A 19,141-nucleotide genomic window follows, 5' to 3' on the forward strand; every position below is an offset into this window, starting at 1 on the left:
AACTGAAATAAATTAACTAACGTCATGCCATCGGTTTGCAAAAAACTGGATCCGCATGCGAATCCGTAACCGTGAGGACCCCATTTCTTTCCATAGCAAGTTTTGCAGTACACTTCTTTGTCAGGTCCATCGCACGCAATGATAGAGTCCAAAGTTTTTGTACAATCTCTGCATTTGAAACACTTCCTGTGCCATTCGCGACCCTTCGATAGCACCAACTCTGCAGCAAAGACCACGCCACCACAACGCGGGCAGCCTTCGCCTGGGCGAGCTTGTATCTTTCCAACATCTATATCTGCAACCTTTGGCGCCATATCACTGCATATCATAGAGGTCAGAAATAAATATAAAAAATGTGTACATACATACATACATACGTACGTAGGTACATACAAATGTATGTATAGTAGTTACAGTGTTTTATTCGACTATAATTGTTTCCGGTTTGCTTTTCATGTCTCACATATGTATGTATGTTGCGATTTATTAAATATGCATTGTATATGAGCTAATTGAGCCGTTCAGTGCACTCATCGATTAAGTGTCAAAGCACTTGATATAGTCATAACTTATTACGTTTATAATAACTTTATATAACGTACAATAGTACATGATATTTATAACAGCATTATTTATTTGATTTTATAATATAAATGGAACTTAAAAAAATAATGTACATTATTTGATCGCATCTCCCACCGTTTTAATATCAATTTGTGCACTGAACTCTACTATAAAGTCAATATTGTGGATTGTATACATTGAATACTTAGAACAAAAGAACGACGCTTTAGGCTACCAGCGACTTCATACAATTAACTGGTTTTGTTTGGTTTTCTATCATTAAATTACGGGTATATACCTTTGCCACTCGGCATCTTTTATGTCAGACATAAGACCCATAGAAGACATTCCTATATGACCATAACCCCTTGCGCCAAATTTCTGAGCATAACAGCCTGTGGTAATTAAAATAAATAAATATCCATAGTACAACTCAGTAAATATACATACATTCATGGGATAAGTTTTTGAAATCAACTAAGATGCAACATTTACCCCCAAAACTGGCTCAAAGAACATTTCAATGCATTCTTGTATACATAAGTACATATAATTTTCTAATACAGTTATGTACGTACATGGATACATGCATACACATACAAACCTATGTTTTAACATTTGCACTTGCACTTGCAGAAGTATATACATATATATGTAAGTAAACTACATACATACATAGTTACATGACAGCGTATGGGAAAACATGAAAAATTTGAACGTTTATCAGACATCTGACTGGCAACAGTTTAACTTTAATTAGTTTATTAATCAGGTTATCAGAACTTACCCATTTGCGTAGCAGTCAGACTGAAGTGCACCACCGCCTTGACCATATCCATAGCCTTTGGGTCCGAATTTCTTGGCATAACAGCCTAACATAAATAACATAGCATAACATGATTACACATCATACACACATTAAACATATACATATGTTTATGTATAAATATGTATGTACGAGTAGGTATAGGTGAAGGAAAATTTGGAATGGGGTGTTAACCGATGTAAACTATGTACATATATAGAGTGATGGCAATGTACATATGTATGTATCAGATGCGAGGCAATTAACCTTTGGTATTCTGCAACATAATAGCGTACTAACGCTAGGCAATGGGCCCCGTCACACCGTTTCACAAATTATACGCATTTTCACTAGCGAAACGAACCGAAAAACACATGTCTTTAAAAAAATTAAATCGCATTTTGGGTTGCCAACTTGTCGATCAAAGTTGACAATCTGCCTTAAAAATTAAAAATTTTTTGATTTTTCTCCAACTTGACGAACAACTTGACGAAGGTTTGTCAACTTGCCCACACGCGGCTTAAAGCATAAACAGATGGCAGCGTTGATCCGGATCAACTCGGGAATTAACTGCAGTTGATCCGGATTAAGTCCGAGTTAGTCCGGATCAACGCTGCCGTCTGTTTAAGCTTTTATTTACCACCAAGTTGTATTGGTTGGAGATTGAGATACTAGAACAAAAGCAACACATTTTCTCGAAAAGAAAGGTGGCTCAGCTGAAGCTGAAGAAGTACATTTGTCCACAAAAAGCCAGCAACCACATTGCGAAGCAACTGGTACCAAACACAAAAGAGAGTACGTTGATATGTGCAGGTTCCACCGAGATCGCTGCGAACTCGCCAATACGCGAATATCGGCGTACACCAAATCGGTTACTAATCGCAGCTTTAAAACAACGAAAAGCAGACATCCTAATGGTGAACGAATTCCGGACAACAAAACTTTGTGCAAAGTGTTACAACATAAACCTGACGGCCAAATCGCTCCACAGGTACCAATTTTGCCCAAAATGCGGTACCTGTTGGAATCGAGACGTCAATGTTGGGAACAACATTCTCTACCTGGGAGAATGTATCATTAACTAAGAAGAAAAACACCTAAATTTTCCAAAATAAGATGCCATTATTTCATATATGGCGAAAAATATGTACATCTGACTGGCAACAGTTTAACTTTAATTAGTTACTGCAAAGGTACTTCCACCATACATAGTTTACATCGGTAAGTCCAGTACAAAAGTCTTTGAAACAGCCGTCACAATCAAGATAGGTAAACACTTTCTTCTATGACTTTTGCATGGTAAGAGCTCTCTTAAAATATAGTGGTTAATTTTTTAATAATCATAACCTAATTTAAAACTCACCTTTGCAGTAAATATTTTTGTCCGGACCTTCGCAGCAAAGGATTGAATCTAGGCCTTTGGAACAGTTTCCACACTTAAAACACTCCTTGTGCCATTGCTGTCGAAAGGATATACGGTTGATTATATATACATATACAGTACATACATATGTACAAAAAATGAGTAGATATTTGGTTTTTTTGTGAAGGGTTGATTTACATTTTACGTGAGATGCCCAAGCTAAAATGGCAATATCTCGAATCAAGCTGACACCTGGGAAAATTAGTATCTAATATGGTGGTAATATAACCCGAAAAAAAGTTTTCCACACTTTTGAAGTTTTGTTGTAGATAAAAGAGGGATCTTGACTTGTCTTGGGGACAGTTTTATGAATTTTTCTAAAAATTCTAAATAAAAAGTTTGAAAATTTGGTGAAAGTTTGTCGAATTTTTATAATTTTTGTACAACGTTTGAAAAGAGGGACTTATATGGTGCTTGTTGTATAACTACCCGGGCTTTTCTAAAATTATTAAACACAAAATAAACCAAAGAAATTTAGCCAAAACCATGATAAAAACATTACTCATTGAAAGGCAGTCTGACGTTTGCCAGCAATATAACTTTAAAATAGGAACTCAAAAAACAATAATTGTGAACAATTAAATTTTTTTATTTTCAATTTTATATGCTTTTAAAATGCTTGCAAACATCAGAAAAAATCATGGCCGACGAATTGAGAGAATGATTTTACCTTCTAATGTTTTTATCATGGCCAAAACTCTTCAAAGTAAGGAGAGTAATTATTTCTGCCGACAGTGTATATGTACAATGTTCACTCATACGCAGTGTGACACACAAGATAACTTTTGAATGAATGCAAGTATACAAACATACATATTTAAATTTGTTAATTTTTGACGTCAAATATTTAAATATCTGGAAAAAAATCATTCTGAAAATTGGTAATTTTTTTAGCAAAAACCGGTAAATTTTAAAGTTCTTTTTCTGAAAACAGCCAATTTATTACATATTAAAAAACATGGTAAAATTTTAATAAAATTTAAAAACAAAATTCAATAATCGAAAATGCATGAAAAGTTTATTGGATCATACAAAAAAATTAACATATTGCGCGGTTTCAAGCCGAATTCACAAAATTCAACCTCTCTTCTCCGTCAAAACTTCAAAAAAGTCAAAAAATATTTTCGGATTATGTTACCACCAGATAGGATGACAATTTTCCCAGGCCTCAGCTTGATACGAGCTATTTCCATTTTGTACCTGGACAAACTATGTTTATCAACAGTTGATTCGTAGCTTTTTTCCTATAAAATAAATACATCTTAATAGAAAATTTTGGGAATTTACTTACTCATATGCAATTATAAAATACAATATAAAATTATGAACAACTTGACGAAGGTTTGTCAACATAATTCCTTGCACATTTAACTCGCGTGAAAACAGCGAGACAGTGAAGCAGCGGAAATTGTAAGCCTTTCAGCCACAAATTTAAAATTTAAGAATTTGAATATTGTATTTTCAAGTGTTAGGTAAGAAAATTACATTCTCGCCCCTGTATTATTATGTGTATAAATTTTTGCGATAATTTTCATGTTTTTTCTCGTTGCTTTGTTTTAAATAAAACTGTATTAAAAATACTAGTACTATTACTAATAAAAGTTATAAATAATAATTAGAATATTGGAATATGTGGTACCGCCCACTTATGTCGTATCTTTGTAACTCAAAAACGAGTTTAGAGCTACACAACTTTGTGCCAAGTGTTACAACATATACTTGACGTCGAAATCGCGGTAACTATTGGAATCGAGACGTCAATGCTGGGAAAAACATACTATACACGAAAAACTTGACATATATATGTATATATATTGTACATACATACTTACTTGAGTTCGCGTTATGAACTATTAAAACAAAAAAATGGTTAACTAATGAACTCAAAACCGGTACACATGTAAACTTGGTTGTTAGTTCCATTTTAGCCAGTAAAAACATTGATGTTAACTTTTTTAACCCTGTTTTTTTTTTACTTTTCACTTTTGGTTTCCACGGTTTTACTATGGGCGGATGACAAATTTTCGGGTGATTTTTTTTTCAGGCGAAACTCAGGATAAGGCAGATTATGTACTTGGATGTGGAATAGCACATTTTCTAAAACTTTTAAGTGATTAAATCCTTGTTAATAGCTATCTTACAAATGGTTTTATCAACACAAAAACGGGGGCGTATCACAAATTATACGCATATTCTGCGTTCCCTGTTTTTTATTGGTTAGTTAATTAATTAGTTAACCCTGTACCTCGGCAATAGATGTCTTTGTCAGGACCGTCGCAATGCATCGTAGAATCCAGTGTTCTGTTGCAATTCAAACACTTGAAGCATCTTCTATGATACCCCTATTTTGATTTATTTTTTTGAAATAAAAAAAAAACAGTATAATAATAATTATCACAGACAAAACTAAAACTTTATAAACTTGAACACAAACTATGTATTTGTCAGTATATGTGAATGCATTTATGAATGCATTTTTCTTTTTGTTGGCACTTTTTCAAACATTCAAGAAAGTGTAAAGTGTAAACTTAATTATCCATACAGGAATCAGAAAAAAACTCTAGAAAGTAGAATATCACATTTCAAGAATGTAAAAAATTGAATGAAGGAACAATTAAATAAATATTTTAACGAGTATTTTAAGCTTTAACGCTTGAATTTTTTCTAATTAAGCACAAAATCTTAACGAGTTATTAGTGACAATATCCATTTCTGAGCCTTGAAACAGCCTAGACCTGGATGGCTGCACATTTGGTTCGATGAAACATTCTTCGCAAACATATTCGCGTAAATATCCGTATTGAAATCGTTATAAAATCGAAATTGTGTTCAGCATATTATTAATTATTATTAATCTGTATCTAATGCTGATTTTTCTTGAATTGTCTAAAACCTTTATTGTATATTGTAATTTTCATGCTACTTTTTTAATGAATTCCAATTATTTTCACTCAGATATTGACTGCTTGTTCAACGAAAAGAAATATTGAGTTGCGATATGTATGTATGTACATTAGGTATATGACTTATTTCTGTGGTCATAAGCAATAACCGCCTAAGTCGAAAAACCTGAATTCGAGAAAAAACGTTTTAAACATTTGGATTGTAAATGTTAACCTTACGGGGAAACCAAAATATGTTCGTCTATAACTTTTTAAATAGCCTAGCTGGCGAGATGGTGATTTCGCATGTACATGGAATAGTAGTTGGAGAATACGAATTGGGTTTCATTAACATGTATTTTCTAAAAGTACACCTATCCAAGAGTAAATAAAACCCCATTTGGGTTTGTAAAGGTGAGCTCGCATTATTTGTATGGCCACTGAAATTTTACTTCTAAACTATAATGTAAATAAATTACTTTATGGGGTCGAGTTCCCAAAAAATTTCAAGTATTGAAGCGAAGAAATCAATTGTTTTGTTTTGCTTTATGTTGCCTCGCTGGATTTGTTAATGCGGTTTTTTACATAGAGTGTCAGAAATTATGCGGTTTTTCGAAAATGCCGGAACGCATCCTCTGTTTTTGTATGAAAGTAAAGAACTTTTTTATGCGGATTTTTTTTTAATCGGCTTTCAGAGAAACGCATATACCGCATAAAAAAATGTATTTGGCCCTAGTTACGCGAGTATGTTGATTTTTTGTTTATGTAAATTTTACTGTCGCATGATGTAATCTCAAAAAAAGTCATGTGTACCTCAAAACAGGTACTCAAATTACTCAAAATCATCCTTACTCTTGTTTTTCGTTAGGTGTATGTAAATATTTGAATAATCTGAGCTTTTAAAAGCTGAAACTTACTCTGCCACGTGCCAACATCTGTTCAGCCGCATAGACGTAACCTCCACATCTGGGACACCCTTGTCCTTCCGGAGCTTTAGCTATTGCTCGTGGCTCCAAGCGTGCCCCATTGCGCACACCATCAATGTCACTATTGTTAAAGAAAGTCGAAATGCATACATACATACTTATGTATAAACTTTATTTAATTTTTAATAATTGATTATATACATACAATGTACATAACATGATCATTAGGGTGGCCCCTATTTTTCAAGTATAGTAGTTTCCTGTGATACCCTTTAGTAGTATAGGTTAGGGGTAAGAGGAGTTTCTCGGAGCGCCGAGCTCAGTATTTGAAAAATTATAAACATCTGTAAAAGTACATAACGAGGGTCACTGAAAAGTATGTATAATAACTATGACTAAGAAGGTAACAAGTTTTGTCGGTGAAAATGGTCTTATTGGTTTTCAAGATATTCCTCACATGGTTTATATATTTTTTTTTACGCTCAAACCAATAGGCGAAGCATTTCTCCTGCAATGAAGTCGGTACCGTTAAAAGCTTTTTCTGGTGATGAGAATCGTTATGTATATATATATGATCGGATCTAAATCAGATTAGTATGGGTTCACCTCTGAGACACTAGGTTTCCGACGCAAAAAGAATTTTCGAAATCGGTTGACGTGGCGCAAAGTTAAAAATATTCCGACGAAATGATAACCTCCTCCTCTTTCCGAAGTCGTTTAAAAAGGCCATAAGGTGCCAAAATTTCAAATTTTACCATGCAAAGGACAGATCTACTTAAATGGCATTAGTGTTGGGAATTCTAAAGACATTTTAGTGACACTCGTATTTAAAAGAGATTTCTGTTTGCAATTATCATTTTTGAAGGATGTGGAACGTGTCCTTTGCAAATGCTTATCTTAAGTTTTGTGGATTATCATCTCTGCCATACATTTGTAAATGTGAACTTACAATATACATAGTTGACTCCTGATTTTCTTATCTACTTTGCTTTTTTTAAGGAAAAGTAGTAGGCAAGCATTTTGAAGTTTTGATGTTCACTTCTCTAAGGCGAAAAAATCTCTATGTACAGATTTTGACCCTGTTTACTGTTTTAAATCCAGCAAATAATTGTTAATTTGTGGATGTTTTTTTAACGTTAAAGTCCGAGGTATTTCCCTTAATCTAAAGAAAGGTGCGTAAATGTTTTACGAAATTTTCAAAGAGTGCCTTAAAAGAGCCACCCTAATAAACATTTTAAAAAGTTCGTTTATGCAGCCATGCATGATTCGTCAAAAAACTTAATGAGTTGGTGTATTTGTATGACATAATGATGGTTTGATGAAAATTCAAAATGGGTTTAGCATACAAATAGTACTAATACCTAAAATGTGATTGGAACAAATTTATTAGGTTTATAAAATCGCCGACATGCGTAAAATTTCCGAAGCTAAAGCTATTTTGTTTGTACATGTTTAATTCTTTTTATTTTTCTTCATTGTTTGTTACTTCTTTTTTTTCTTGAAATGATTAAGTCATGCGAAGTGTTTAGTGTTAGCCCGTGCATCAGCGGCAAACCAATCAACGAACTAATTATTTCATTAAATTACGTCTGTTAATGAATTCAAAGCGTTCGTTTGATTTTTGCTACACAGAGATGCTAAATACATACTGTCTGACATTATCCTCTAATAGTCATTCCTCTAATAGTCATTAGTATACATACATTTAAACGACTCACATTTAAAACTTACATATGTAGATACATATGTATGTATGCACATATACACATAGCAGTTATATAGTTTATGAAATTAAATAAAACAATGAACACAATAAAAAAAAAAACAATACATATCTCCCATTGTAAAAATGTTTAATGCAATGATTTTGGTAAATAAAATCCATTTTTATTTTTATTACAAATTTTTTAATAACATTTCACAAATACAAACATATATTCATGAAATATGCATCAATATAAAAAAAAAAATAAAAAAAAAACAAATATTAATATTAATATTATTTCGAGGCGACATGTGATTAAACATTGGAACATGTGGTAGACTATCTTTACGGGAAAGGTGTTCACATTAACACGACAGAACAATTTTGATTCCTGAACTCACTCCATCGCTGCGTCTATATTTCGCCACGTAAATTAGTTGCTGCGATAACATGAAAAAATAATAATATGTTTGAATTTGAGGAAAACATATGTGTTTTCAAATTATCTAATATAAAGTTAAAGCATGATGCGTAGGCATTTTGAAAAATTAATTTAGAAATTTTGTGAACGTTTTTAAGTTACATATTTTACTTTTAAATATGCTACGGCGGAAGCATGAAAAGTGCTTAGCTTTTTTTTTTAATTGTTCTTAATTAACACCGGCATAAAATGAAACTGAAATTGTTTTTATTGCCCTAAATTAAATAGATATTTACACATTCTCTATGTATATATGTATATCGCATCGAAAGTCATCTGAGATTGATTTAAATACCTAGTCAAACCTTTATTTATGTTTTACAATGGGAGAATAACGGAATTGAAAATATTGATCATGATTTCTAAATAAAAACTTGAATGTTCGGAAATGTTTACACCCATCTATATTCGAAAAAATAATCACGTATTTAAAAGTGAAGCTCCCGAAATGAAAGGGAATCGAAAATTAAATTTTCAGATTATGGCAACGTTTTTGAAAATGAAAATAGGATGGACGAAATTAGTATCTGAATAATGAGAAAATGTAAACATGCACACACATGAGCATCTGTACAAAGTTACCTACACTTACATATGTTTATATGTATGTAAATATGTGCATTAAGAAATGGTCTATTTATAGTGGAAGTGTGGAAAACAAATACAACAAAAATGATTACTTTACTCGATATTTGTAAGTGCCTATATATACGCATACGTGATGTGTGCAGTGCATACAATAAACATATGTACATACATACATAAATACACATGTATCCACAAAGCTGTATAATGTATCTAATTGTGTGTGTAAATATAGTTTGAGTTATTATGACGGTTTCTACATACATACTATATACATATGTATGTGTGTGGATATCCTTATATTATCAATTTGTATAAAAATATGGAAATATAACTTTTGATGCTCGGGGTTTTTTGAAGGAACTCTGACAGAACACTTATATGCCACCAAAGGATAGGTTATGTATGAAAAAGCTCATTGATGTATGAATATTGAACAATAATAATAATACAATTTTAAATACTCACTCTCTGTTCAAATGTGCACCAGTATCCATCGACAAACATCCAGCACCACCTCCGAAGCCGTAGCCTTTTGGTCCATATTTACGGGCATGGCAATTTTTGCAAAACAGTTCTTTTTCATGTTCTGTGCAGTTTGTGGAGTCCAAGGCTTTGTTGCATAGTCCTGGATTGAAAAAATCAGAGTATTGCGATAATTATTCACATTTCTTATCAAATATTGTGTTTAATTTTGCAGTCGTTAGAGGCTGATCTCCTTACCGCATTTGAAACAGGTTTTGTGGAACTTGTAACCACCAGCTACTCTCTCTTCAGCGGCATAAACGGATTTGCCGCATTTTGGGCATTTCGGTGTCTCAACAGGTGTGAACGGCATTTTTGTATCTATGGATAAATAGAACTCGGTTACTATGACAATTAAGTGGTCTTAAATTTTTTCATCTTTTTTTGTTTCAAGTTTTGTTTTTTTCTGTTAGCTTTGCAAGAAAACCTAAAAGTTATTTAATAGTTGTTTTCCTTTCTTTTTGGTCAGAACACTTTTAAACCAAAACGGTTGCAGACAATTTTTTTTTTTTTTTTTTTGTAGGATACAACATTCAAGCTTATGTATACCTTAGGTAACTGGAATATTTTTATTTTATTTTTCAATTTAATTAAACTATGAAGGTGAATTTTGTATTTCGGAGCACCGCGCCAAAGTACTTTTCCTCGATTAGCAACGATCTCAAATGAACTGAAAGGTTGCTGCACGCAGGTAGTCTATATTTGTGAGTGCACACGGCACAACGTAATTGAATTGTGTGTTATTAGATAGAGACGGCGATCGTTTAGGAGACTCGTAGGCTTGTTCTCGTTTAACTTCTCTTCGTTTAAGGCACCATAGAGAGGAAGAAAGCTTTTGCGGACAAACTATGTACATACATATGTGAGATTGGTGAAGAAAAATCGTTTACTCATGCATAAATATTTAGAAGTACAAATTCAAAAAATGTCTTACTCATAAGTTTTATTTATTTCCTTATACTTTGGATACATACTGCATTATAACAACTAATTTGCAAAAAATAGAAAGTAGTAGCTTTTACTGAACAGCCGAAATCTATTTTTAAAAAATTTTCCTCCAACTCAATAAATTTATAATTTTCATTAGAAGCCTTTGTAAGCGAATGCACTATGCTACTTCGTATGTTTGCTTACTATATGTGTATTTTCATACATACATACATATGTACATGCTTGTCCATATTCTTAATATTGCCAAATTTAAATGTATATCGCTCACTCATTCATATACCCATAGGAATAATTTGAAGAATATGTATAGATGTATGTACACACATAAGTACATTACCTTGTGGTCAGCTGATTAATGGCGTTTTCTTTTCTACAAAAAATGTTGCCTTTTCATTGCCCTCTTCTTAGCATTTGTACGTGGAGGGCACTGAGAAGGCAACAGTTTTCGGTAGAAAATAAAACGTCATTAGTTAAGTAACATTTTGACTAGTTTTGGCTATTTCTCTTTTCTCTGTTTAATCTTTTAATTTTTTTTTATAAAACTCTAGCACATAACATAATCAGTACCACATAAATCCGCATTTCAAATTGAGCAAATTTTAACACTTACACTTAAAAATTTTAGACTTTTTAACCGACTTCAAAAAGAGGAGAAAGTTATCAATTCGTGGAATATATATCGTCGATGTTTTTGCAAAACCGCCCATCGCCCAATTGCAAAGCCGCCTATCTTACGGCACTCAAATTTTACAGGAGAGCGAAAAAACGGTTTATTCTTTAAAGGCATTGCCTTGATAGGCGGTATTTTCTCTAGCTTTTATTTTACAAATTTGTTGTCTTAATAACGATTTAACGATTTTTATGCATAATCTCATTTTTGCCACAATGGCGCTTTAGGCGGTTTAGCAACTGGTCGATGGGTGGTTTTGCAAAAACATCGACGATATATATATATATATTTTTTTAATTATGTTACCGCATAACTTTGGACCATGTTAACTGATTTCGATAATTCTTTCTCTATCGTAAAGGTAGTGTCTCACTGGTGGCCCCATACTAATTTGGTTCAGATCCAATCATTTAATCATGAAAAAATTGACGGGACTCCTAAATTTTTAAATGAGAATTGAAGTCGGTTGTGTTTTTTACTTAATAATTAATTGTTATTCAGAATTTTTAGAAACATTTTAGGTATGCAGTTTTATAGCCTATTAAATTTTAGTAGTGCAAATTTCAAGACGCTAGAAAATCGCGTTGATTTTAATTTTATTATTTTTTTGCTGAGGGTGTTGTGCATTTTTTTTTGTCCTCGACAATTACTTTCATATAGAAGAAAATGCCTAGCACCGTCAGCAAAAATAATTATAAACATTGAATAAACAAAACAAAATAGCCAAAACTGGTCAACAAGTTCACTTAACTTAATCAGCTGACCACAAGTGTACATACATATCGTACCTTCGCTGCAAGAGTGTCATAATCCAAAACTCGATGTATACATATATGTATGTGAATGCTATGTATGTATGTACATATATACTACGTATGTGAATATAGATTTAAAATTTTATTCAACCAATTATATGTAAGTGTTCTAGAGCCCGACCGAAAATAATTTTTTTTCCGAAGTCGAACCGATTTGCCGTCAATAGACTAGCATTCGGCCATACCTGAATCCGATGATCTTTTTTAACCAAATAAAAACTAATTTTTTAGCAAGTACGTACGTGGTAAAAATGAATATATTTACATCCAGCCAGGCCAATTTTGTGTAGTCATATTTCAGATCTGAATTTTGAGTTAGCTCACTTTAAATCTAGGTGTGCGATATGTACATATGTAGGTATTGTACATTCATATGTACTCGTATGCAAGTGCAAATGCGAGTTTTATTCATTAAAACTACGTATATCGTTTCAACTAAGTTTCAACCTCGCTCAAATTTAACCGAGCACTGAAAACCCGGACCTTATACAATATTTGCTACCACCATTATTCAATACATACATACATACACTGCCGGAACAACGTATTGTCACATCTAATTTTTCACAATATATGCAACAATTTTCATTCTAATATTTTTCCGCTAATTTCGTATACAAATATGGTTCATTCTGCAACAGAAAACGTAAAAATATAATTCCTAAACTTTGTGCAAAACTCGCAAAAATTCAGCAAATTTTCATGAAAATTTTCAACTTTTTAATCAGATTTTCTAGAATTTTTTTGAGTATGCAGATTGGTAGCCCAATCAATTTTATCATAAAGTGCAAGTTTTAAATAGCTCGGAATTACCGTTTGGCACGCAGTCTCTTCCATAGGAAATTTTTTTTTCGAAAACACTTTATATGGAAAAAATGCAAAACACCTTCATCAAAACAAATTCTTAAAAATCAACGCGATTTTTGACTAACTCTGAACTTGCATTTTCTTACCAGAATTTAATGGGATGCAAAACTGCGTACTCAAAAAAATTCTAAAAAATCTGGTTAAAAACTTGAAAATTTTTATGAAAATTTGCTGAATTTTCGCGAGTTTTGCACAAAGTTTAGGAATTATATTTTTATGTTTTTTGTTGTTGAATGAACCATATTTTTATACAAAATTGGCAGAAAAATATTAGAATAAAAATTGTTGCATATATTTTGAAAAATTTGCTGTACCAATACTTTGTTCCGGCAGTGTATGTACATACAATGAGTACAGGATCGTCGATTTTGGCACATTTTTCTTGGATCGGCAGACCAAACTGAACGTTCGCTGCGACTCTAATATGTACACATGTATGCACGTATGAACATACCAGGAATGTGAACGGGATGAAAAATTTGGTCAGTTCGGTTCAGCGGTTCCAACTATTGTTTATTGTTCCACCTTTCGATTGGTTCGTAAAAAAAATTTTTTCTGACTATGAGCCGGGGTTTCGATTCGGTTCAACGGGAATTAAAAAAAATTATGCATGTCTGTGTTATTTTTATTAATTAACAATACAAAAAATTGTGTTAAACCAACATGGTATGTATTACCATTATTATAAAAAAGTGAGGAAAATTTATCTATTAAAAATGGTCGAAACGAACACCAGACCTTTACAATAAAGGGTTCGGCTTTCGGTTCGGTTAAAACATTTGTAGAAAATTTCGGTTCGGTTAATGGTTCAATTAACTAGAAGGAGAAATCGGTTAATCCGGTTCAATACCGGTTCGGTTCAAAAACGGTTCACGACCCGGGTACAAACACATACGTACACGTACATAAATTGTGAAAATTTTTGGAATTGTTTCGAATTCTAGTATTAATAATGAAACATAAACATACATATCGACGTTTAAAGTACAAAACCGCGTATCGTCATTCTGCAAAACCGCGTAACTGACATTTGCTGCCAAAAATCGAATTTGCTCACACAAGCTCTTGGCTGAATCCTTATCCATTCGTCCTGAAATATACTAGCCAGAAATGCGATTGCTTTATAAAAAAAGAGAACCATTTTGAAATATGAGTGTTTTTACCCTCGAAAATAATTTATGCAACCTCACATACGCGGTTTTGCATTATCCCGATACGCGGTTTTGCATTTTGTTGATACGGGGTTTTGTACTTTAAACGACGATATGTATGTACATATGGGTCATTCCATACAAATTTACACCTCAATATTTTTTTTTTTTTGGTGAAATATATTTTTTTACATTCTTTATCGAAAACAAGAAGACACCTATTTTTTATTTCGTCAAGTGAAATCCGTAGATTTAGGTTCCATACTAAAGTTTCTCTCGGATACAGGATTAATAGACACACTATAATCCATGAAGGGAGGCACAATAGATCTTAAGGTCGCAGTGCTCTATCCCCGAACAATAATAATAATAATAATAATAATAATAATGGAGTACGCTGTAAAAATTTTAGAATGGTAACACCAAAACTGTAGAAGTTACGAGTTTTTCATACCTGCGTACATAAACTTTAGTATAAACTATATGTACGCAGGTATGAAAAAACTCGTAATTCTACAGTTTTGGTGTTCACATTCTCAAAATTTTACAGCTCCATACTCCATTTACACCATAAAGTTTGACAACTATTCAGGTTGAAAAAAATAAAAATAAAAAATGATGAAGTTAATAAAAAAAAATATATATAAAATTAGATTTTTTAATGCATTTTTTTTGTTTTAATCTATCTCACACTCTCATGGAAAGCCGAGGTAATTACGCAAATTTTGATACCTTAACTCATTTTCTCCGACAAATAGTTTATTAACCACAAACAATTAAAAAAAGATACTTCTCCGTGAGTTCAAAATTTCGGCAACTTTTTTCGAGATTTTCGAATATCATGACGAAATAAAATAATATGTGTCTTCTTGTTTTCGATAAAGATTGTAAAAAAATATATTTCACCCCAAAAAAAATATTGAGGTGTAAATATTGTATGGAATGACCCATATGTATGCAGATCAGCGATGGGCAGAGAGAGCTTTTACTTTGCACGCGCCCATACAAAATATATGGAAAGCTCAAAAAAGCTTTGCCCGCGGGCAAAGTGATGCCCATCGCCGATGTAGATATATATTTTCGCATAATAAAGATGTGTGTGCAACTAGGTATTTGAAATAAATGTATCGTTTTCGTTTAATATTTTTCAACGAAACCGTCAAGATAGAGTTTTATAAAATACCGGCAATGCCCAAAATTAATATTTTTTTAGCTGGTTCTTTTCAAAGAAATAATATAAATGCACCTTCTTAGATTAAAAAAGCGAAAGAAATCAAATACTTTTACATATATACATACATATGTCTGTATGCATGTATATATGTATGTATGTAGTAAAGTACATATGTATTCTAAATTAAATGAGAAAAAATAATAATTTAATAGTTTGTGAGGCCGTCTGCAATCGTCTGAATCGAATCGTCATCGACGTTCGTGAGTCATGTCGTATGAGTAAAATTCATATTATTTTATTCCTCTCACTTTTTTTCACACACATACCCACACAAATATGCACGTGTAAATATGTACACACGCAGGTACGATTCAACTAACAATGAGATTTGAGCACATTAGGCATCCGTTCGCTATAACAAAAAAAAAACTAACTAAAACACAAAATTCCAACCTCGCAAAACATGCATACATAGGCACATACATACATATATATGTATTTTGTTTACATATGTATGTACTTCCTTAGGTATTGAAACATACATACATATATGTATATGTATTTCCAAAAGACGCAAGCATACCCTACAAGACAGCTGAGTATCATATGAGTACTCATATTATCATTATCCCTAATCACAAAAGTGCTTATCAAAGTCCTCATTTTCGTTCAGGCCATGGGTAAAAATTGAGTACTTTCCCCTCAATGTTGTCATCAGAAAGTCCTCAGTACTAATAGTCAAACTACTCATTTATGCCGTACTACAAAAACAAAAGTGTAAATGTGTGAGAATTTTTGCCTAAAGTGCTCAGCAATGTCTTGTAGGGTAATAGTATCAGGATATTTTTCGTGCGTAGCACAAGATAAAGTCACGATGTTGTCAGCAGTACCAAATTCGACTTTTTCGCTACAAATGACAGAAGAGCTTATATGTACATCTGCCTTTCACTTTTTTTGCAAATCAAATAAACTTTAAAATCTGTATAAATTGTCATTTATATATATAATGGCTTCGCGAACATGGATTGGAAACTCGGCCTTTCCGACCATGATCAACTAGAGCTTTCCGCCTGCCACGCATTCAACGTAATGACTTCGGGAACATGGATCGGAAGCTCGGCCTTTCCGACCATGATGAACAGCCTGTCCACAGCGCGGAACGGAAACTAGGTCTTTCCGCCCGCCGCACACAAAATTAGACCGGAGACTAAGCCTCGCCAGCTTCCCAACCTGTTATTTTATATTATTATTACAAATTAATATGAATAATTAGTCTACTCTGTAATATATCACACATACTTAAATATCTTAATGTTTTATTCTCATTTGTCTGTAAAAAAACATTTTTCTGTAGACCAAATAAATAAATAAAAATTAAAAATGTTTCTATTTATTTAGCACTAGCCGGTCACAGATGCGCGAGGCTCCATCATTCGAGAGTGCTTGAATGAAGAATAAAAATTTATTCGTCATTCAAAATTTAATTTTTTATTTGAATAATAACACTGGTTTAAAGCAAAAATGTTTTTCAGATGCCACTATCCAATTCCCATGTAGAATTCCTCGGTGATTCCGAAAATCGAGATATTTTTTTTTTTCTATGGATAACTTTTCAAGACGTTTGCAATTTACCGTTATTCAGCTTTAAAAATAGTGGTTTCACTTAATCACGTATATCTTACGAACCAATAAAATAATCGTATTACGAGATAAGGGAAATAAGAGAAAATGAAATTCTCCATAAACCATATATACATCACTTTTCCATAGCCCTGATAGATTCTGAGAAATTAATTCATTACTGCTGACGCCTCTTCTTTTCGATGCAAACACTCTACCTACTCAGGTGTACGTGGCGTATGAGTGACACTCTTTTCTGCTCATATTTCATACAAAAAATCCTTGCGATTTTTATTTGACCAATCATTATTTTCTTATTTGTTTATCGATTTTCTTCATTAGTATCTTCGTTTTTTTTTCTAAAGGAACAGACTTTAACACAAGTACAAAATATTTACACAGAAACTGTTATCTTTTTACTTTTTTCCCTGTTAAAGTTTAAATTTTTTGCATTTTTCCATCAAAAATACAAAAAATCTTGAATGATAAATTAATATCTGAGAAACTATCAGGGCTATCAAAAAGTGATGTATATACGGTTTATAGAGAATTTTATTTTCTTTCGATGAGTTAATGATCAGTTTCATTTTCTTTCATTTACTGTACCTCGTATTACGATTATTTGATTGGTTCGTAAGATATACTTGATTAAGTGGAACCACTCTTTTTTTAAGCAGAATAACGGTAAATTGCAAATATCTCGAAAACGTACCCATTCAAAAATATACTAACTCGATTTTCGGAATCAGCGAGCGGTTCTACATACAAATTGGATAATGGCATCTGGAGAACAAAATCAAAATTAAAATTTGTGATCCAGTGTAATTCATTGAAAAACTCCCATCCCTGGTATGTATGTGGGTATGTGGATATCGATCGCTTAAAATCGATCTCTAATGTTGTCAATTAAATTTAGGTAATGGATTGTATTGCATGCGCTCCACGTTTTTCACTTTTATTTTCATAAATTGTTTATAATGACTTCTGCTAAAATTTCAAAATCAAAAGTTATAAACATTAACTCTATGGGATAGGGAAATATTATTTTCTACTTTTTAGTCCATTTATAGAAGCGCGGTATATTAAAAAGTTTTTTTTTTTTTTATTTATTTAGTTTAATCACAGTTCTTTAGGGCAGGGGCGGAGCAAAGGAGTAAAGAGCTAAAGAGCAAAGGATTTTGGCAGGAGCGGAGCTGGAATGAAGAGCTATAATTAATTTGTTCCTCAGCTCATTAAATAAAATTAAACTTACTTTTTTTGCCACTGAAAACAACCATGTTAAATAAATTTTAATTCTATTTTTACTTGGCAATACTGTTCATTGCACAATGCCTAGCAGTCAAGGATAATATCCAAGTCAATTTGTACGGCGATGAGAAAACAATGACTTCCGAGGCAGTAAATTTTGCCGACAGTGCGGCCTGGTACAATTCTCCGTATCCGGAAAAGAACGAAAAAGACTAAAATTTTCATTCATTTTTTCATCCAGAAAATGTTCGAAACGTTCGAAGAAGATGACGTTATTTGAAAGAAAAAGTTATCGAAATTAACACGTATTTTATTTGTTCAAGCTGAACATTTGAAAGCATGTATACGTAGTCGGCAGTGGCTGAGGGCGTGCAGAGGAGCTTGTTAGTATTTGTTAGCTTTCAGAATATGTCGGGTTCGAATGCCGTCAGGCGCTTCCTTATTTGTTTTCGAACCATGAAAAAGCATCTGTGAAGTGCAGAAGAAAAGCGTATTGAACGAAAAATGCAATAAGACAATTTCAGAAAAACAGCCAAAACAATTTTCAGTTCTTCTCTGTACATACATTTCTGCTGCACACTTTAGTGGAAAAACGGATCATAAAAGTATCCGAAAATCGAATCCATTTCCATTTTTGGATTGTTTGTTGGCTGGGTTAATATCTGCCATTTTATTCACAAGACAAAACTCATTGGGATCATATAAATAAATAGCTGCAACAAGAGGTAATTAAGAAAAATTTTCAGACA

The 19,141-nt window shown here is 32.6% G+C and overlaps 1 protein-coding gene across 3 annotated transcripts in view; it reads right to left on the reverse strand.

Moving 5' to 3' along the window:
* Positions 1-19,141, reverse strand: part of LOC118744441 (muscle LIM protein Mlp84B) — a 115,882-nt gene that overhangs the window by 3,419 nt on the left and 93,322 nt on the right. For 2 of the 3 annotated variants that reach the window (XM_036477464.1, XM_036477466.1), the window contains exons 2-7: positions 10,095-10,217; positions 9,840-9,999; positions 6,592-6,721; positions 2,733-2,829; positions 1,352-1,436; positions 22-318 (exon numbers count right to left, since the gene is read on the reverse strand). In XM_036477464.1, the coding sequence (XP_036333357.1) occupies positions 22-318; positions 1,352-1,436; positions 2,733-2,829; positions 6,592-6,721; positions 9,840-9,999; positions 10,095-10,217 (892 nt within the window). Of the gene's footprint in view, positions 1-21; positions 319-1,351; positions 1,437-2,732; positions 2,830-6,591; positions 6,722-9,839; positions 10,000-10,094; positions 10,218-10,445; positions 10,577-19,141 lie in introns of those variants that run through there. The other variant, XM_036477465.1, reaches the window with a different exon arrangement.

Source organism: Rhagoletis pomonella, unplaced genomic scaffold (genome assembly GCF_013731165.1).
Source record: "Rhagoletis pomonella isolate Grant_MI unplaced genomic scaffold, Rhpom_1.0 Rhpom_scaffold_00008, whole genome shotgun sequence".
NCBI classification, from domain to species: domain Eukaryota; kingdom Metazoa; phylum Arthropoda; class Insecta; order Diptera; family Tephritidae; genus Rhagoletis; species Rhagoletis pomonella.